The sequence below is a fragment of the Rhinolophus sinicus genome, chromosome 18, assembly GCF_057876585.1.
Source record: "Rhinolophus sinicus isolate RSI-liver-muscle chromosome 18, RSI-T2T, whole genome shotgun sequence".
In the NCBI taxonomy this organism is placed as follows: Eukaryota; Metazoa; Chordata; class Mammalia; order Chiroptera; family Rhinolophidae; genus Rhinolophus; species Rhinolophus sinicus.
In genome coordinates this window covers 63151532-63174596 of record NC_142518.1, presented here as the reverse complement: position 1 = coordinate 63174596, position 23065 = coordinate 63151532, and the positions used below count along the sequence as shown (strand labels likewise).

The window sequence follows — 23065 nt, the reverse complement described above, 5'->3', positions numbered from 1 at the left end:
CCTTTACCTCCTTCCTCCCCGGGGTATGATACCATTATTTATAGAGGAGTTTTCTGGCTTCATCATGAATCTTCTGCTTAAGTTGCCTTATTTATTGGTACAGAGGGATTTTGCCATTAGGCTTGACATGTTGGACAAACAACTTACTAGGGGATTTAGGGAGTTTACAGACACACTGGATTTTATATCCTGTACAAAACTTGCAATAATAAATGCCATGTTTTAGATTTGACTTCCTTCAGTGTAAACTTCTATCTGCCTGTTTGACTCATAGGTACTCAAGTACAACGAAGTCTCAATGTTACTATCTGCATATTGTGAGTGCTTATACTTAAGTACTTACAAAGGTAAATTATGACACTGTGATATACCTAAGACATTTAATATGACTAGATTTTATCTTGTAAAATGTATGCCTATTTCTCTTCTTTTAAAGTGTAGCAACTCCCCACAACAGAGAAAGGGAAACATTTTTTATTCTCTTCAAAGAGTCTTTGTAGGTGGCAAGACTTACAGAAGGTGGAAAGATCGGGTATATGTTGAAAGAACAGCTCTTCTATGATTTCTATCATAAAGAGAAAAAAAATGCTAGAGACATAAGCAGGGAATTAGCTGGCTATGGTTAAATAATGAAGATTTAAGGTGTTGTAGTCAGTCAGTCACAAGTGAGTAGTAAATCATGAAGTGAGGCTGACAAATGAGCGGCTGGATGCTAGAACATACCAATAAAATGGAGGAAACACAGGGAACTTCCCGCACCAAAGGAAAGCTCTCTACTCAAGAGTTAAACATGGAAAATAGAGTTCACTTTGGGATTTCACAACTTAGAGTGATGGGGTGAATGTAGACAAGTTTAAGTACTTTAGTCAAATACTTGCTGATACAATGTTGATGAAGAGTCAAGGGAGTCATTAAAATAATGAAAGGTTTTTGGAAAACACCAGAGAGGGGAGGGTGAGAGGGCAAAGAGAGAGAACGGCTAGAGGGCTGCGAAGCATTTAATACAAAAGGCCATGTATTATTAGATTTCTAGCACAGGAGGAGCATGATTATCAGTTACACATATGGATACTGATCAATAAATATTTGTTGGCTACCTCTATGTGCCAGACACTCTGCTGTGGGATAAAAATGTAAAGACAAGTGACATGCATTTACTCCACAGCAACTCACAGTATAAAGAAGAAGACAGATATGCACACGAGCAATTATAATGAGTGAGTATTACCACATTGGGTCAACCATGTAATATGAGTGTACAAAACAGGAAGCAAAGAATTCTCCCTGGAGTTGGGGAGGAGGTACTAGGAAAGATGTAATGGAGAAAGTAGCCACGGAATGGAGTTAAGGATGAAGATGATTTCCCTGGTGGAAGGGAGGTTGTGAGCATGACTGCATTACAAGCAAAGGAAAGCACAGATGGTTGGGGGTATTAGAGTACCAAGGGTTTTCAAATGCTAGCTGAGACTTTATTGTCACCCATGGGAGGCCATTAATGGTTTCTGAGAAGGTAGGTGTCCCAGTGAGATCTATGTTTTAGAAAGAAATACCTGGCAGTGGTATAAAGAGAGTTTAGAGGGTGCTAAGACTGAAGTCAGATGACTGAAAAGATTACTGCAGTAGTCCAGGGGAGAGACAACAAATACCAAAACCAGGGCAGCTTAAGTGAGGACATTTCAAGGCAGAATCAACATAAAAGAACAGATGTGAATGATGAGGGAGAAGATATCAAGTTGTACCATGAACCAAAACAGAGTATATGGGAGGAAGTTGGGAAAAGATGTAATGAGTTGCATTTTGAATACACTGAGCTTGGGAGTTGTGTGAAATCTAGAGGCATCCAACAAGCAATAAACTTGTGTCTAGAGTTGAAGAATAAAATCACAACTCAGGAAAAGAGTAGAAACCATGAGAAGAGAGATGAATTGCCCAGGGAAACTTTTGTTGGGCTGCGGGTGGGCCCTTGGAAGTGCTCATGTTTAAGACTGAAGGATGGGGATCCAAAGAAACAGACTGAGGAGAAATTTAAACTGAAAATTAAAATTAAAAAATCCTGCCTCATTATGACACAGGATTGTTCTACTGATGAGGCTGCCTGTGTATCGTACTTTAAGGTAGCGTGGGGGGCAATTTGGGCTATAAAGCATATATTGTGTCCCTAACATAATACAGACACTATGAGTCTTTTGTGTCCAGGAGGTGAAAGGAACCTCAGGACGACTAGCTGAGCATGACTTGGGTCTCACACACTAAGTCTGGGTTCAGCCCCCACAGTCATCCTGCCCAGCACACAAATTGAGTGCGGTACTTCTGCCGCTGGGACAATATATGAAGAAATGAATGTCACCAGGAAAGGACAGGGGAAATCAACAGCTAAGCTGATACCACAGCTCTTCCAATCAAACTCGAAATTCCCATATTCTCAGAAGCTCCCATACTCTCAAGGAAGGGCTGCATTGGAAAGTTTAAAGGCAAGAGACTGTATCTGCTTTCTACAAGTTCCCTATTAGAATTTTTCTTCTGCACCCTTGTTTGCATGCTCTATGTTAAGAGTCCCCAAGCTTTTTATGTCAAAGGCCAGACAGTAAGTATCTTTCACCCTGTGGGTCATATGGACTCTGTCTCAACTACTCAGCACTGCTATTTTCCTGCGAAAGCATCCACAGACAATACACAAATAAAGAAGCATGGCCTTATGCCAATACAACTTTACAAAAGCAGAGGGCAGGCTGGATATGGCCCCGGGGTCACAGACTGCTGATCCCTGATCTTTATCATGGGGGAGGCCATTTCCAGAGGATGCCCACCTGAAAAACAAAGATCATGAAGCGGGGTGATGAGAACAACAGACAGGGTAAGATGCAGGATGTTCTTGGCAGAAAAAACATTCTCAGACCCAGGAAGATTAGGCAGCCATGTACATAATGTTCTTCCAGAGGGAGAAGAAGAGCTGCATTTCCCCCAAATATTTCCTCTATCAGCTAGTCAGGCTGCAAGATGGTCTTGACAGTAAAATTCCTCTGCTGGATTAAGGCGTCATCCCGGATTTAAAGGGCATGTATGTAGCACAGAACGAGTGACACATTAGTCCTTTTTTTTTTTTTAATTGATGAACACGGGTGTTTGTTACAGCTATATATATATATATATATATATATATATATATATATATATATATATATATATTTTTTTTTTTTTTTTTTTTTTTTTTTTTTTTTTTTTAAGGAGCTCATGGTGGCCCATGCGGGAATCGAAGCAGCTACCCTGGTGTTGTTAGCACCAAGCTCTACCCAACTGAGCTAACGGGTCACTCACCCCCACATTAGTCTCGAATGAGTTTATCAGATTAACTGGATGACAGCTAGCAGAGAACAATGACCAGTGCGAAAGGAATCCAAGATGAACTAAATGTCTGTAAATTCCTTATAATTTTTCATATTTTTGGCAAAAAATATTTGGTAAAAATATGCTTTAGTCCACTAACATGCTTTGCTATACATGCCATCTTTTGTCAGAGCTTCCTGTCTAGAAACTCATCTTGGAATATCAATGTCAAGCTTCCAAAATGAGGAACCTGAGCTATCTCGGGGAAGAAGCAGTCACTGAGGTTGGATTCGTATTTGTCTGAAGTATTGTTTTGCTTTGTTCTGTTTTCTCTTGACAAAGTACAGGTGTTAAGTTCATTAACAAGGACAAGAACCATAGCTTTCGAAATAAAATTGATAAAAGGACATTTTCTCATGAATTTTCTTTTTTAAGTTTTGAACTTCACCTGTGTCTAAAAGTAGTCAGCGTGCCATGCTTCTAGGTACAGATCTGTTTGCATATCCTCCATCTTCCAGAACACAATGTTACAATTATTTAACTTACATGATAAACACTTGGCAAGATTGTTTCTCTCAAGTGTGGTAGAATTAATTTTTATTTTTCGTATACAACATTAGAAAACACACCTTATGAACCAGATAGGGTTTGTATGAAAATCATCTAATTATAAGTAGTGAAATCTTCTAAATAGGAAAGCTCAGTGATTCCTACATTTAAGGAAAAAGCTACAATGCCAAAATCTAAATCTTAACTTAAAATAGTAATTGTACAAGGAACTTTATGACCAATGCTTAAACCTCTCAGCCATTATCATTGTATTTGACACATTTTTTTCTTTCTATAGCACTTATAGTTTAACATGTAATATAATTTTACTAATTAAGTTTATACCTTATTGTCTCACTTTCCCGATTACAAATTAAGCTCCACCAGGCCAAAGATTTTAGTGAACTAAACAGGGCCAGTGGATACAACAGTGTCTCTAATTTAGCAGGCACTCAATAAATATTTGTTGAATGAATGAATGAATGAATGAGAAAAAACAAGTAAGCAAGAAAACTGGAAAAGCAGAGGTGTCTTGTATAAGTATATTCCAGCTAAAGATAGAAAACAAACCGGGAAGGATAACTCGAAAATAAATGAATAATGTTTTCTATTTACATTTACATTTCTATTCACCAAGATTTAAATATATATATATATATATATATATATATATATATATATATATATATATATATATTTAAATGAGCACAAGTATGCATTTCGCAAATATATCCCATTCATTTGTATTTTGCCAATTTGGAACTTTTGACCATTCAAAAACTGCTGAGCAGAAATGTACTTTTGTGTTGTCTATTTTACAGAAACTGTTAGTTGCCTGCCTGAATCCATCTAACATCAATCTTCTTACTTGCTGGCAAGTGCCCTAGATTGTTTGCTGCTCCCTCTCTACACAGTTACATACTCGGGGAATGGGCCCTATCCCGGCCCCAGGGGTGAATCATAATTAGTCTAAGATTCTCCTTGATGGTGATTAGTTTAGTGATGGGCACGTGATCAATCCTAGACAATAGAATTTGAAGGAAATCTCTGCCCAGCAGCTTCTGGAAAAGTTTTTCTCCTTAATAAAAAATGGTTCATGGGAAGCAACATCCTTTTCTTTGTTAGATATCATAATATTTGCATTTGATGTCTGGAACAACTGCAGTCATTTTGCAACCGTGAGCCAACATGCCAAGGATGGCAGGCAAAAATATTTGGAAAATCTGAGGTCCTGGGTGTCATCACTAAGCTACTGAATTAACCGATCCTATAATTGCGTTACCTCTACACTGCTTGCGATGTGTGAGAGTAAAACCATATTCTTAAGCTAATTTTAGTTATGCTTTCTGTTACTTGGCAGCTAAAAGCATCCTGATAGACTATGAAAAAGAACAAATGCCAAAACATGCTAGTCTGTTTAAAAGCAAAGTTACAGCAATTATTTTCAGGTGCTTACAAAAACACTTGAGCAACAATACCTACATACACAAGCAGTTATAGTAATAGTTATAAATTAATTTGGCCTATGCTTTAAAGCCTGAAATATGCATGAAAACATATTTTGCCTAAATAATGCTCAAATGTAATAAATGTATATTTCTATGATATCATATGCTTCAGACTTAATGTAGTATGAAAGAACCACATAATTATGATGTATTAAAGAGGCTTAATCTTAAATTGATTTTTTATTTATAAATCTTGTATTTTAAACTAAGGACCAAGTAAGTACTTGAGCAAGTACTTTCTGGTAGATGTCACCTGATGAAGGAGGACAGCTTGTAACACTAAAAATAGTTAACCTTCAAAACAAAGTTTTCAATTTGGTGGGGTCATCAACCCATATCTCCCATCTAGAGATTAAATTGGTCACTACATTTATACTTATTATCTTATCAACATTTTAGTTCATCATCTGTCTTGTTCTTCCTTATCACTGTTGCATTTATATATCTGTAATACACATGAAACATTAGGATTTTTACTCTTAGACCAAAGACAAGCAAAAACAAATTACACACTATTACAAACTATACTGTCTAGAGTACAAGAAAGTTTGGTTCTTTTGTGCACTATAAATAACATTTCAAAAAAATAAAAGAAAATGACTTCAGCTAAACCATCATATTGAGAAATCCATTAACTTGAACACAGAATTTATAGGATTTTGGAGAATAATGGACTTAGAACATCTTCCATTTCAAAATGCCAAGATTTTAAGAGATGAATGGTATGTTCCCTGGCTTTTCAGGAATATTGTGCAATCTCTGATTTGCTCATAAGCCCCATCAAGAACATAAGGAAATTCTGATTATCAAGAGACCAAACAGTTGCGGAAAATGAAATCAAAACGGATATATGAGCAAAATCAGCAACCGTTTGATCATCAGGATTATAGTATGTTTCAGATCTAACAACAATGACAAAAAAGGTTGAAAAAACTGTATTCTGTGACTTTGAAATTTGGTTCAAGGAGAGAATGAGAGAAAACAAAAGGAAATATACAGAGCATATCAACAAAATGTATACACATTTTAAGAAAGGAAAAAACTGTATTAAAATTGTAATACTCAATATATATGCCAATAACAAAAGACGAATACAAGTCACATTTGACTTCTGCAGTTACAAGAGGTGCTCTAAGTGGTTACCATCAGCGTAATTTTAATACAGTTTTTTCCTTTCTTAAAATGTGTATATACTTTTTGGCACTGTGTGTGTGTGTGTTTGTATGGAAACTCTGATTTTAAAATCATACTATTACTTTTGTTAAAGCTTTTTGTGATTAAATTTTAAACCTTTATATAATTAACAATTTGCACTTGTAAACTGAAAAACAGCCTAATTAAGGTAAATAGTTCTTAAATCAAAATATACAGTAGACTGTAGCAGAATGCTTATGAAACACTAGTGTGAAAAGGTCCAACTGGCAATCCACCAATTACCAATTTAAGGTGCCTTGCCACAGGCAAGTTTGATGAAGGTGTTGTGTAGAAAACAAAAAGAGAAAGCAAGATTTCATTGGTTTATTTACAAGTGGCTTTTAATAGTCAATGATGTTTAGCATGGCACCGGAGACCAGGTATTCTGGAAAAGACACCATGAAATAAGCCAATCAACATTTAATCACAACTGAAGACATAACCAATGGCATTATATACCCTAAATGCTGATGGTCATATCCATATAGGCATAAGCTACTAGGATTTTTACAAGGAAATATAAATTTCAGGGCTTAAATTTCCACAAGATTTGTACTATTATTTTAAAAAACTATATTCACCATCTGAATACCTATGTACATATACAGAGAAGTGCCTGGAAGGATAAATGCCAAGGTATTAATATTAATTATCTCTGGGTAGTAGAATTTCAGCTGATTTTTTTCCCTCTGGTTTCCAATTTCATTACAATTTACACACGTGAATTAAAAATTTTACAAGCCATATGATCTAGGACATCTTTCAATGATATAGAAAATATTAGCAACTAAAACAATACCTAATAGTGATCAAGTTGCTAATTGAAATTATCATTATATTAATGTGACAGATGCATTATTAACTTATCCAGTACAAATTTTGCATACTAATTTGAATCATCTCACATCGGTTTGCCAAATGAAAATTAAAAACAAAAATCTTTAGCAGATAATCCTAAGCAGGGTTTCTTAATCGGCACTACTGACATTTTGGGCCAGACATTTCTTTGTTTGGGGTGAGGGGAGCGGCGGTCCTGTGCACTGTGGAATGTTTAGCAGCATCCCTCGCTTCACCTACTAGATGCTAATAGCACCTCCTCCTTGGTTGTTGACAACCAAAAATGTCTCTAGCCTTTGCCAAATGTCCCTTGGGGGACAAAAGCTGCCGTGGGTTAGGACTAACGCCCTAAAGTAACAGGACACAAGTCAGTCTTTAAGCAACTGATTTTGACCTAGATAATCTGCATGGATTGGCCTATTGCTCAGGACAGCTGTCAGTCATAAGAAGTAATTGAAGCTTGGTTACTGCTTATCCAAGCATATGATGGGTACCCTTTTGATCATCATAATGATCTCAGTGCACCTTCCCTGGACATGAAATTGCTGTTTCTCCACTTTGAAGTCAGCATGGAAAACTAGGAAACAATATGTTTATAACTAAACATAAACACCAAATAAGGTGGGGAAGAACAAAAAGCGAAGACCTTCTTTAAATGTGAAAGGCCACACAGTAGGAAAACAATGACTGGACCCAGTTAACATGCCACCTCCTCTTTAAAGCCTTCCTCAAATCCCACAAAAGAAATGCCTCTCTCCTCTGCGCACACAAGCTCTTTGTATATATGTATCTTATTTTGTTACTCATATTTGCTCCTCGGACGGCCTTTCCTACAAGAATGTGAGCTCTGGAGGGCCAACATTCTGATTTTTTTCATCCTTGGTTGTTTAATCCATTCATTGTTTTAATTTATTATTCATTCATCTATGTCCTTAGTGATGAGCACTGTGCTCCACCCAGAATAAGCTAATTATGGTGCTGATCACAGAGGATATGGAGGTGAACATGTTACAGGGCAAACTGTGCGGGGATGGAGGTATGAAAGCACACAGAGGGGTGATCTACGCCAAAATGGCAGCGTTAGGGAGGGCTTCTTAGATGAAGTTACTTGAACAAGTTGGTCAAACAACTAGAGAGGCAGGAGGAGGAGGGAGTGAGCACAGCAGGCAAAAGGAGCTCCGTGGGCATGGTTCCTGAGACAGTCCAGCCTCCTACGAGCTAAGGCATCTTTTCTGGTAAAAGATTAGCGGATGGACAAACAAATGAGAATCAAGCAAAATGAAGAAAAACTCAGTAGGTTGAGAGGGTGGTGCCAGCAGCATTAGCCTCTGGGATCTTCCTGCTCCATTTGTTAACAGGCGAGCTTTGATAACAATCAATAGCTTTGGCCAATCTCAAGGCCACTCACTGGAAGAGGTCAGCTTGTATACCTACTGCTGATCTCATAACTTTTCTACTTCCTGGTGTTTGGCTAGAATTCAACAATAATTTATTTATGGGGAACACTTGTTTGAAAAGTTCTATGTGAGGCGTTGCTAGAACTAAAGATACTGCATTTTGTTTCCTGGTTCTAGTTCTTACTAGACTTTAATAAGAAAAGTAAGACTTGAATGGATTTTGTTAATTTTTTCAGTGTTAACTATTATGTTGCCTTAGATTTTTAAAGTGCAATATTCAGCTTGTCATAAATAATTCCGACAAATTATAGAAATATTTTTAGAAATATTTATAATTTACAATTTGATAATATTAATCTAAAATGTGTAAGATATTTTAAAACTATATATACCAGTAGGCACTTCTATCATATTGGGAAATTGGGGTTTTCTTTAAACCATGTGTGCCATCATTACATATTCCTTTAGTTCCTTATAATATTTAGCTTTTTTATACAAGGAACAATCGTATCAGAAAAACAAGACATCTACTTTTGGCCCAAAGTAAAGAGTCAAACAGAATACAACAGTTGAAAGGTGACATCTTTTTCTAAAGAAGAATTCAATGACGTCTGTATAATACAGTAAGGTCTATTCTCTGGCACAGCTGTGGAATGAAGTATTCTGGTCAAATATTCTGCTTAATAGAGTTACCATATATTTTACATGGATTGCCTATTTTCAAAGAGTTGCACTAGATCAAAATAAACCTAAAGCTATGTAGCCTGGGTGGTCCCAGCTGGGCTCAAAGGGAATTATCTCTGTGTGTGAGATTAAATAGAGGGAGTTGGTGGACCCTCGGGATTCTATTTGCATGAAAGGATTTAAGCTGGTACTTTATTTATCCCTGTCTTCCATGAGAAGGAAGATACATGCCTAGGTGCCTGAACAGAAGGGAGGCAGAGGGGCGATGGTGGGGTTTATGGTCTGAGGTCTCTAGGACTGGAAATGTTTTTTAAGCCTCCAAGGGGAAAGGGGTCAGGAAAGAAGCAAAAGGAACTGTTTTTAGGAAGGGTTGTGTGAAACACGGCTATCTGTGCATTGAGCATAATACCACTGTGGTACTGCAAGGATTGGTGGTAAAATTAGAGCAGTAGGAGTCTGCAACCTCAGCCCAGATGTAGGCATTTTCATTGAAGGCCAACCTGAAGCAACTTTGTCAGCAAAAGGTATTTAGCAAAAGGGAGCTGGAGCTGTAACAGGTCAGGAAGGGCAGGGCTTTGTTTTGTTTGTTCAGTGCTATATGCTCATTACCCTAGGAGAGCAGGCACTCAAATACTCATGGACAAATGTCAGGTGCTGACGACAGATGGCATGTTTTTGAGCCCACGGGAGGTAACTCGAGATGTACTTCTGGGAGTGGAAACTTTGCAAGGAGCTGGAGTCCTGCCAGTGGGGGTCAAGAAGAGATAGTGTGGGATATTGGAATCACTGTTACTAAGGTGACCCCCATTTGAATTCACAGATGATGAAACCTGGAGACATTTATCTTACAAATAAAACTATATTAGTCAAGAGACACATCAGGGTGTTCGCAGTTTCTCATGGGCATCTTCATAGTATTAATTACCATTTTATTGGCAAAGTGAAGACACGTCAACTTATGAGGCATTTAGTAGAGATTTGGGATGATGGGATTCTAGTTAACAGTTTATATGACTGATTAAGACTTATTTGTTAAAGAATACATTTAGTTTCTTATGTAAGTCCACAATTTTTATAATGCTGCACTCAAGTTTCCTTTAAATGTCAAGTGCTTTGTGAATTGAAGGTTTAAAAATATGTCAAAATAACTTAAGTCTTTTTGGATCAGGAATTATATATGCAATCTTTTTATGCAAAAATTCATCCTCATTTCTTTAAAGGCAAATTGCCTTTAATGAATGAGTAAAATGTCCTGTGTATTGTCAATTTAGTCATTTGAGTCTAACTAAATGCAGATGCTCACTTTGGCTTTCCAATTATAGTTTCGATTTAGACATGATTGAGGCCTTATAAAGAGGAAAATGGCTTGAGGGAGATGAGAGCTTCTCAAAATTAAGCGTCTCCATAAGCCAATATGCCTACACAAGGAGCTCTCACACAAGTTTAGATTTTAAAGGAACAATTACTTAAGGGGGGAAGGAAGCACATCCCAAACTGAGATTTAAGACAAGAGTGACCTCAGTTGTCATAACTCCCCATGCCCTAGGAGCTATGGGAGCAATTAAGCAAATCAAGGCATCATGACAACATACATTTGCCTCTGAGCCTTCGTTTAGTTTTCATACCGCGCTCCCTAAGTCTCTCTCTATTCTAAGATGCTCAAATCCTCTTGGGTACTTGCTGTTGTCTTCTGCTGCTGCTTCTACTCCCCATACTTGACCTTTCCCAGTCTGGGAGGAGGGTTCATGCTAAGTGATTATGGCTCAATTCAGCCAACCTTAGATGGTCTGCCCTTTAAGTAACCAGAGTTCTTTTGATTTTGTAAACTACTTTAATTTTAAACAGCTTAGATTTTATCCTTAGGCCACAGGGAAGTCATTAAAGAATTTTAAGTCAGGAAATTATCTTGTTAGGTTTTAGTTTTACTCTGACTATAACGTGGGGAATGTATTAGAAGTTAGAAACGGTAAAAGAAGTTGACACAGATACCAGTCATAACATCATCATAATAGTCCAGCTGAGAGACGGCGGAGGCCCAGAACTAAAACAGTGTCAGTGGGCTTGGAGAGAAATGGATGGATTCAAAAGGTATTTAGAAGGTAGAAGCGACAAGACTAAACGATGGTCTAAAACTCTGTAATTTATAGATATCACTTAGCCTCCCAGCACTTAGCTATTTTAACACTCATTTAAGAGCTGTTCAAACATTGTTCAACAAAAGTCCCGATTTAAAAAAAAAATAAAATTTATCAAATGAACAGTAGCAAACACTTATTTTGTTGAGAAGAAATCTTCAAGCAAAATTAGTAGTAATGGTAACATTTTCTTCTTAAGTTATGTCAATGAATCTAATTCTATAAAGCCCTATTCCTTTATTTCTAGTATATGGTATATAGAATGAAGACTCTCTCATACAACAAATATTTATTGAGTGCCTGGGTAAAACATTTCTCTTTACAAAACAAAAACACACAGGAGCAGCAGGAAACTGACAGATTTAAAAAAGAAAAAAATATTTTTTCTGTAATTTATTTGGAGCTATAAAAGTTACTGAAGTATAATACTTGCCTCGAACACTTTCCCAACAGCTGAAATTAATTTTTATGCCTAAGCAAGGTACTGCATGGTGCTGAAACATATAAGGTTCAGTGATTTTGAATATTCTATTCAAAACATCTCAAAAGGAAAAAGGCTGTGCAGTCAACTATTTGAACTGGTAGAATGACTGAAACATAAAGGAGAATAAGCAAAAAAGATGTGTAGACATTACATAAACATGGAATTTTATTTTCTTCTACAAAACATTCAATGGAAATTTTGGGATTATTAATTAATCTCGCCTATATTATAAGCAGTTTTTAAAACTCTGATGATCTCAGAGAAGCTAACTAGAAGGAGCATCTTAATTCTGAACTTAGAAATGTTTCCAATTACATATATCTTCATGCCAATATACAGGACATTCATCTTGAATAACTTTAATATCCTCATTAGTGGAATTTATAATACGAATGATATGAATAATTAATAGAGCACCATCTCATAAAGATTACCCAATTTTGCTTTCATTAATTTGAATGTGATTATTTTGAAACAGATCTTAATCCATAATATCAACCCCTTTTGTTTAATTCCATTTTCCCATCCTTTACAGGATATCTCTCTGAGGAAGAGTTTTGGGTAAGTGCATTTTGTTTATGCTACACATGACAAATAGATCTTCGAAAAAGAAACTCTGATCTCATTTGGAAGTAATTTTTTGTAGCTCATGCATCAGATCTCTTATTTGCTTCTCAGCACTACTGGTACTTTATTGCTTCCATCTCTACAGTCCAATATGCTTTTAGCACTAAGAACCCCGAGGCCAAACATACAAAGCAGTACGAAAATGGGAACTCCTGGTGATTAAAATTTGTGTCTCTCTTTCAGGGTTGTTCCCTCCCGTGGGAGAACAAAATCACTTGAAGTTCACTATGAAACAGAAACATGGTCGGCACAAATGATTAACTCACATTGGTGATGCTGATTTAGGAGTGTTCGGCTTATAGGTCAGGTGTAAAAACCCTTAAATCTGCTTGTCAAAGTCTGCTTGTCAAAGTCCTATGGATTTTTCCAGACTCTGCTCAAATGTCACTTTCTCTATGAAGGGTTCTCTGGCCAGCTCAGGCAGGGTTAGGAAGTTCTCCCTGAGGATTACTGTAGTACCCTGACATATTCCTATGGCAGCACTTATCAAATTATATTGCATTTACTTGTCAGTGTCCCTCCATTTACAGATAGAGACTATTCTCTTCCTTTTATCACTAGACTAAAGCAATACCAAAATCAAGTTGGTTCTCAACAAATAATAATCGAATGGGTGGACAGAGAATGGCTAATAATGCCCTCCACCTGCATAGCATAGGCTACAACTTCTTTTCACATAGTGGTGAGGAAGACATGGCAGGAATTATTGTTCATATTTTACAGATGAGGAAATCGATGCCCAGAGAGGTTACATGATCAACTCAAGGTCAAAACAGCTCATAAGTTGCAGCCCTAGTTTTCATGCCGGTCAGAGAATAATGATTTGTAGATAGAAGCGGCTATAGTAGCGTTCTGTAAGACTGATGGCTGTGGCTGGCCAGGACACATTGTAGGAGCTGGTTACCTCTTTTGAAAGCTTCCAAACTCAATCTTTCCTGTTTCCCCGAAAATAAGACCTAGCCAGATAATCAGCTCTAATGCGTCTTTTGAAGCAAAAATTAATATAAGACCTGTCCTATTTTACTACAATATAAGACCGGGTATAATATAATTAATATAATACTGGGTCTTATATTAATTTTTGCTCCAAAAGACGCATTAGAGCTGATTGTCTGGCTAGATCTTATTTTCGGGGAAACACAGTAGCAGGTTCTCAAGAAGTTAAACATCCACAAAACCGGACTTCATAATGTCAATTTATTTACAATGGGAACGATTTGTAACAAATTATCTTCCTGTACTCAAGCTACATGTACAGTGAAGCCAGTAGACAAAAAAACAAAACAAAAACAAAAGATCCTATTTATGTATGTAATCCACATGACTCTATTTCTGAAATTCTGACCATGACTCAGAGACTACTAAATAAGAGCAAATTTAGAGATTGGTAGTACATTCCCTTCATCGTACTGAATGAGTGAGTCAATGAATGAATGAATGAATGAATGAATGAATAAAATAAACAGTTAGAAACATAAATGACTTACCTACAATCACACAGCTTGTTACTGACAGCACGAGGACACAGAATCAGGTCTTAACAATGATATCCTTACATTTTTAAAAGAAATTATGATGGAGAAGTACTGTTTAAGTATAATTCTTAGCAAGCCTTTTAAGCATCTGGCCAATATGACTAAACATAGGCTGTTATGCAGAAATTGTCCTTCATCAGATGCTGCAACATGGCAGAAGTACACTAAATTCTACTGTGTCTACTTCTTGGGGAGGTAAGGGGCACAGGCAGTGTGTTCAAACAAGGCACTTTTTAATAGAGGTTGACAATATTAATTATCTTTATTTTTCCCCATTCACCCATAGACACTGATGTTACAAAAATTCACCTTTTCAGTTGTCAGCTAAAGTGTCTTTTCTTGTCCCCATTTCTTTTCAACATACTTTTTTTTTTCTTTTCAAAAATAATCCTGGGTGTTCATATCATATTTATAACTTTTAAGTGTTGAAAATAGTTTGATCACTCATTACCAGTAGAACACACTTTACTACTTGTTGGCCAGCTAACAAGTTAAATGTGTTCTATTAAGGGGAAAAGACCAAAGACCAAAATAAGCTGATAGTCTCAGCCAAAAAGAAGACAAATGATCATACCTGTGAAAGTTTCTGGCTTAGCTTCTATGACCAGAGCTGGGGTATGCTCTGGCTCCAGGTCTTAAGTCAGTAGATGAAAGCAAATGCTTTTCATAAGCATATTTGCAAATCGTAACAAAATCAAATGATTTCATGGGCAACACCATCAATTAAGAGAGGGAGCCTTACTTAGCAAACAACTGCCCTGGAGATAGAACCAGCTCAAACCCCAATGAATTAGTTTGCTAATTGATCTTCCTGCTGAGGATAATGGCTAGAATTCCTTCTTTAAAGTATATGGACCTTTAACTGTTTGATATCAACTATCTTTATTTACTGTCATAATCACAGTTGGTGCTTCTCTACTCTCACTGATGCAGAGAGGTATATTCGTGGCATTTATACAATGAAGCTTTTGCTTCCCGCTAGCATCATAACTGGCACCCTGATCGCCCCCCTCCGATTAATGCTAATGCTTATTGTTATCCCAAAGAGTTACAGTTTGAAACAAGAGCCCACATTCTGAAAGAAACTTTAGGTATTCAATATTCAAGGTCACTTACACAGTCCAATTTAGAATCAGTTTCTCATCTAGACTATGAAAGAAACTTGTTCATAAATCACCGCATTTATGTATTAAGTGAAAGACTATTTTAGATATGACTTTTAAAGCGAGGTCAAATTACAATATTATGTGTTATAAAAATCAGGGCCATTTAAGCCACCAATTCATTCGTTTTCTATAAACTTCCTTTAGAAAAATTCCCATGCATACCTAAACTTGAAGATAATTCATTTAGGTTCCCCATTATATATTAAGCAAGCCAACAATTTTTATCCTTGTCACAGGTATAAAATATCTGTCAATTCCTGTTAAAGGGCTATAACATGAAATCAATATGGTCAATAATTACATAAAATGCCAAAAGAAGAAATTACATAAAAACAAAAGCAACAGGCCTTGCAGTGCTTTCAGATGTATTACTCACCAGAAACAAAGTTCGGAAGTTGCTGAGATCACCAAAAAACTCTTCTATGCTCACGGTCTTAGAATCAAAAATGAAGTATTCTCCAAGATTCTCATAGAGCTTTACCATGTTGTTGTGCATGGTGAGCAGTTTCTCATACTGGTCTCTGGCACTCTTTGTAAAGCTGTAGCTTGCCGTTAAGGAACACGATCCAATAGTATCTCAAGGGCAATCACCAGATGTTCAGATTGAACTCTACCACTATTTCGATAAATACTTACATATTAGTTTGCAAGAGTCGTCATGACAAAATACCATAGACTGGCTGGCTTAAACTACAAAAATTGATTTTGTCTCAATTCTGGAGGCTACAAATCCAATACTGAGGTGTTGGCAAGTTTGGTTTCTTCTGTGGCCAGTCTCCTTGGCTTGTTGTAGATGGCTGCCTTCTCCCTGTGTCCTCACATAATGGTCCCTCTGTGTTGTCTCTGTCCTAATCTCTTCTTATGAGGAAACTAGTCACATGGGATTGGGGCCCACCCTTAGAACCTCATTTGAACTTAATCACCCCTTTATAGGCCCTATCTCCAAATAGTTACATTCTGAGGTTCTGGAGGTTAGGGTTTCAACAGGAATTTGGTGCAGACATAATTTAGCCCATAACAAGTTGCTGTGGTCATTATATCGATCAGGGAGTTTCAAAAATCTACAAATTAGGCAGAAGTGTTTCATGTGGAACCATGCAGAACAGGTTTGCTAAATGAAAACACGTAAGTATAAATACCTGAAACTGCCTCCTACCTTTTTATGAATAAAGTAAGGTAGAAACAAACACCAACAAAAAAGTTAGAAAAAAGTATATATTATATATATTATATAAAGTATATATTATCTCATTGTTAATATACATATCCTATATAGAGAGGTTACAGTGAATTCTACATACAGGTTATGAGTGAGTGAGTGTGTGTCCCACGTGAGGAGAGGAAGGAAGGAGGAGGAGGAAAAAGCGCGAGGGGATAGGGGAGGGAGACAGAGAAAGAGGTTCTGTAGTAGTTCTAGAACCTTACACCACAAGGGCTTATTAACACGTTACATACGGATCACGAGAATCTTCACGAGGGATTTAAACCCTGCCGTACGCAACGTGTTAAAACCAGGATTGCTGTCTGCTGAGCCCGAGCCCAGGGGCCTGAGCACTATCATTTCTAACAAGCTCCCAGGTGATGCTGATTTATCTAGATATTAATTACATCATTGTTTTACAAATTTTCTCAAAAAATGTGATGATAACAACAACTACTATCAAAGCACAAGATGAACCAAATATATAAATGCGTCTGACTGAAGGTATCTCATTATGTGTAAATTTATACTTAAAGACAGAAATTGCAATACTTTCTTCCTGATTATAGAAGATATACTTATAGAAAATAATTTCTTTAGGGGACTTAAAAATATAAAAACGTAACTACGTAAATTAAAAATTTCAACAACACAGAAAGAAGTATTGTGAACCTTTTCAGGCATTCCCTTCTGGCCTTTCTTCTATGGCTAATAACTTCTGAATGTTAATTGATAACAATGCTTCAGAGAAAGGTAAGCAGGCTAACCATGAAGAGTATAGGAAACCAAGTCCACCTTCTAACATTAGAGTTAAATCTATAAAATATCAATAATAATCACAGAAGTAAAATATCTTTAAATGGAAAGGTAATAGACTTGAGAAAGAAGAAGAATACCACAGTTTGGGGCATGCTATTTTAAGATCCACTATAGTGTATTAATATCTTGGGCTAGTGCTATTTTATTGCATACTGATAATTGTGTCTTGAAATACTTGCTTTTATTAAGATTTTCTGAATTCTTCAGTGTGTTTTATTATAACCTGGGGCCAAATTCATTTTCCATGGGAACACAGCTCTAGTTGTACAATGGAAGTCAATGGGGAAATCAGACCATTTCTGGAAAATTATTTTGCAGCTGACACTTATGAGATACAATGCGATTTTACAAGAGAGATGGCCCCCCACCTATGTTCTTTCTTTTGCAACTTTAGTATTAGCATCCACATTAGCAATCCAACAACCTTTTCCCTCCTAATAAGTGACATTAAATCTTTCAACCCTCAAGTCCATTTTGATGTCAGTAGACCTGAAAGAATTAATGCATTTCTGACTTAACTCTGCTTTCCTTTTACCAACAAAAGAGTTATATGTAATGCTACATACGCATTCTGATTTCACCTCTGAGAATGTCACCATGTAGTTTTTGATTTTTAAGAAAGTGTTACCATATGATCTCACTTATATGAGGAATCTAATGAACAAAACAAAGAAACAAACAAAACACAAAACAGAAACAGACTCGTGGATACAGAGAACAAACTGATGGTTACCAGATGGGAGGGGGTCGGGGGCAGAGTGAAAAAGGTGAAGGGATTAAGAAGTACAAATGGGTAGTTACAAACTAGCCACGGGGATGTAAAAAAAGTAAAGCATAGGGAATATACTCAATAATACGGTAATAACTATGCACAGTGCCAGGTGCGTACTATAGACTAGTCAGGGGGATCACTGCATAAATTATATATACTGTACACCTGATATTAATATAAAAGAATACAGAATGTCAACTGTAATTTAAAAAGAGTTAAACATCCTATTTAAGAATTGCAGAAATAAGACAATTCTTCATTTTTTAGCACAGAATGAAAGTGAGATTTTTGTTTTCTAGTCTCTCTTACCCAAATAAACCAGACTCATGCCAGACTTACTAGGAAGAAACACTTTGCAAAGGTCACTTGTACTCTATCAGCAATGCAAAGTACTAAATTGTATATTTCAGAAGGCTCAACATCTGTACAGCACAGAAAAAGCCAAAGATATAAATGTCAAAAAAAATTGTGTGTTTCCCGTTTATCATAACACAATTTTTCACCAGCTAAAATATGTCCATGTAGTGATACACAATTTCCTACATTTGTTCTCCTAGAACAGAAACTGATTTCGGAAATTCTGTCTGTGTACCGAAGTGAGACAATCTGAAAAATTCTGGGAATGGTTAATCTTCAAAAGAATAAATGGAAAGCAGCCCAGTTTCCAAGTCCCTCACTTATCTTCAGAGTGACTACTTCGGAAAAGGACAGCATGAGTTAGCACTGAATCTTTCCCAGTTGCAAGCACATTACCAAATCCTACTCGGGACTGCAGGTAAAAAGGAACTCAACACCATCATTCCTTTTCATCCCTTTATTTCAGTTAGGACATTTTTATTTCATTTTATTTTTTGAGCAGCCACAATACAGGAGATAGTGATTAGTACTATGCTAAGATAAGCCCCGTGTGGAGCCAATGATCACGAAAGCCTAACCCAGACCCTGAAGAACTTTATAATCTAATATTACAAATAATTGTCAATTGGCATTTGTATAGGACTTTGCTGTTTAAGATATACTTTTCCTTCCATTCTGTCCCACATTCTTTATAACAACCTTATCAAAGAAGCAGGGAAATACCACTATTCAGATTTTACAGTTGTGGAAACTAGGTAAAAGGCGCTCAATCCACCTAGGGTTGGAATGTAGTGAAATGTGGCAGAATATGCCACCCCAAGATAAGCCTCTTCAGCACAGATTATTTTGAGCTGATTGAGTGAGAAACAGCAGAGACAGGAAAACCACAGAAACGAATAAAGGAGGGCCTTTTGAAAGGAACATTTATACTTATAAAGGAAATGTCCATTTGAAAGGGTGTCTCCCTCTCTTTACCAAGAAGAGAAGGATGAACCAATGGAACAAGGGCATCAATGATGAAGTCGCAGATTTAAATGCACACAACAAAGCTTACCGTTTGTTTTATGGTGCTTTTCCTGGTAACCTCCTTCCCCTATAACTGGTGTCCTCACACTTTTCTTTCTTTTGTCTTTAGCTGAAGATGGTATTTAAGCTGATGGTTTAGGCTACCTCAGGGAGCTACTCCTTTTTACCTGAGTATCTCCCATGTATCCATGAGGTATACATGTTATAAACTTGTTTAGTTTTCTCTCATTAATCTGTCTTTTATTACAAGGGAAAAAAGAAATCAAAGTCATCTAAATTAGAAAGGAAGAAGTCAAACTGTCACTATTTTTGGATGACATGATTTTATATATAGAAAACGCTAAAGATTCCACCAAAAGCCTGTTAGAAATAATAAACGAATTCAGTAAAATTGCAAAGTACAAAATCAATATACAGAAATCTGTTGCATATTGAAACACTGACAACAAGCAATTAGAAAGAGAAATTCAGAAAACAATTCCATTTATAATTGTATCAAAAAGAATAAAATAACTAGAAGTAAATTTTAAACAGATGTGAAAGACCTGCACACTGAGAACTATAAGACACTGATGGAAGAAACTGAGGAAGATACAAATGGAAAGATATTCCATGATTGTGGATTGGAAGACTTAATATTGCAAAAATGCCCATATTACCCAAAACAATATACACATTCAATGCAATCCCTATCAAAATTCCAATGGCATTTTGCACAGAAATACAACGAACAATCCTAAAATTTGTATGGAACCAAGAAAGAACCCAATCACTAAAGCCACCTTGAGAAAAATGAACAGACGGATATGGTCAAGTAATTTATGACAATGGAGGTAAGAATATACAATGGGAAAAAGACAGTCTCTTCAATAAATGATGCTGGGAAAACTACAAAAGAATGAAACTAGAACACTATCTTACGCCATATGAAAAAAGTAATTCAGAATGGATTGATGACTTCAGTGTAAGACAGGAAACCATAATACTTTGTATGGGTCCAGAATGAGTATCCCCAGAATGTGCCTTGCTGGCATGCAAATTATTTCATGCTGATGGGATGAAGGAATAAAGAAGGTGTGATACACACACACGCACGCACACACACACACACACACACACACACACTACTACTCAGCTATAAAAAATAATGAAATCTTGCCATTTGTGACAACACGGATGGATGTATTATGCTAAGTGAAATAAGTGGGATAAAGACAAATACCATATGATTTTATTTGTATGTGAAATATAAACACAAAATAAATGAACAAACAAACCAAAACAAAACTGAGAGGTACAGAGAACAGACTGGTCGCTGCCAGAGGGAAGGGGGATTGGAAGTGGGTGAAATGGGTAAAGGGGTTCAAGAGGTACAAACTTCCAGACATAAAATAAATAGGTCACGGGGATGTAACGTACAGCATGGTCACTACAGTCAATAATACTAGATTGCAACTTAGAAAGTGGCTAAGAAAGTAAATCTTAAAAGTTCTCATCACAAGGAAAAAAAAATGTGTGACTCTGTATGGTGACGGACGGTGGCTGGACTTATTGTGACCACTTTGCAGTGTATACAAATGTTGAATCAGTTATGTTGTACACCTGAAACTAATATAGTGTTGTATGTCAATTATACTTTAATTAAACAAAATCCAACCTGAGATCGCTGTAATTCATCCATAGGCATGTACTCGAATAGAAAGTATTTTCTTTACACTTTTAAGTACATTATATGTTGTTTTTGACTATTTTTGGTAACTGCACCTGCCTATACATAAATTGGTTGAAGGCGGGTGCTGTAACCTTTGCCCTCTAATAAAATAGGTGATGGGGTTCAGAATACGCCACCTCAAAATATAGCACTGTGGCATGCTGAATATTTTAAGCTGAAGCAGTTTGAGAAAACAGAAGACGCAGGAAAGTCACTCTGACCTACTCCTGGCCCTTTTCTCCTGAAGTAAGTCATAAGGCCCTCATTTGAGAGGTGTCTTCTTTACACCCAGAGGAAAAGGACCACCCTTATCGCCAAGATGGAGGGACACTAAGAAGAATCCGAATGAACAGACCTTGCTAAGTTTCCCCCAGTTTATTACACTTACCTCATACTCTTTGCCCTATCATATCTTTCCATGACTTTCCACCCTCTATCAATCCTAACATAAAAATACTCAGGTTTAACGACTTCCTTGGGTCTTAATTTTCGAATAAAGGCTACCATGTCACGTGCAATTTATATTCAATAAATCTGTATACTTTTCTCCTGTGAATCTGTCTCTGTCACTTTAATTTTTAGACTCAGCCAGGGACCCTAAGAAGGCTGAGGAAAACTTCTTTCTCTTCTTCAAAGTATTATTTCATCAAATACTAGGCAGAGAAAACTGTTTATCATTATACTTAATTTTGATGTAAAAAGTAATTAACACAGAACACTTGTTCCATTAGAACTGTAATAAGCATTGACAGAGCTCTGGGGATGAAGGACTCTATGTATTTCACAGTGAATTGAGTCAAATCAGTTTTAGAATTCCTCATCTTTGTAGGCAGCACATTAGTTATGATTTTAATAACAAACTTGAAATTTTAAATATTATTACTGCTGGATTGTTAAGAACATGGAAAAATCAACTTGAGACCCACTTAACCTTCACACAAGCTTTAGTTAGCAACGTAGCATAATTATTCATTAAAATAAAAGGAAGTCACAAATATACAATCTATTGAAGAATACAGATAGCATTTCCTCTTTTCATAACCTGTCAGAAAAGATTCTTCTAAATGCTAAAAACAAAATATTAATTTTTCCATTTAATTTGAATACCTCATTTAAGTAAAAAATTATTTTAAAAATGTACCTTAAAAACAATATTAAGGCATATTAAAGCAGCTGAAATGTGTTTACAAATCACACATTATGTGATAAATATGTGTTGGCAAATATTTTAAAATGTGAAACATTAACAAGTATAATACGGAATGCATATACGAATTTGCGTTTGGATTCAACACAATACTTTAAAATAGTTGGTGATATAGACTACACATTTTTAAAAAAAAAAATAAGATTACAGTAAGCATAGGACATTCATTTAAATAAGATAGCACAGTCAATGACATGGATTTGGAAACAAAGTTCCCAGTTTAAACATAGAGGGGGCAATTACTGGAGAGATGAAACAATTTTGTAAAGACCCCACTTTTCAGCAGATGGCCTGAGTCAGCTTGGCATAAAGAAAATGCTTTAAAATCAGCTTCCAGTTAAAGCCACAAAGGCGATGGTTATTATAGAGGTAAGAGGCAGACTCAGCATGCCTGGTTTTGTCTACTCCCTTTCATTATTCCCTCCCTTGTGTCTTTTGTGTGCATTTCTTTTTACTTTTCCTTTGAAAACAGACTCTACCTTTACATGCTTAGATACCCCCCAGAGTGATTTTGCCATTCATTTATTCAAAC

The 23065-nt window shown here is 36.4% G+C and overlaps 1 protein-coding gene across 3 annotated transcripts in view; it reads right to left on the bottom strand.

Moving 5' to 3' along the window:
* Positions 1–23065, bottom strand: part of DIAPH2 (diaphanous related formin 2) — an 832169-nt gene that overhangs the window by 207076 nt on the left and 602028 nt on the right. For all 3 annotated transcript variants that reach the window (XM_019756670.3, XM_019756672.3, XM_019756671.3), the window contains one exon: positions 15817–15981. In XM_019756670.3, coding sequence (XP_019612229.2) covers positions 15817–15981 — 165 coding nt within the window. The remainder of the gene's footprint in view (positions 1–15816; positions 15982–23065) is intronic.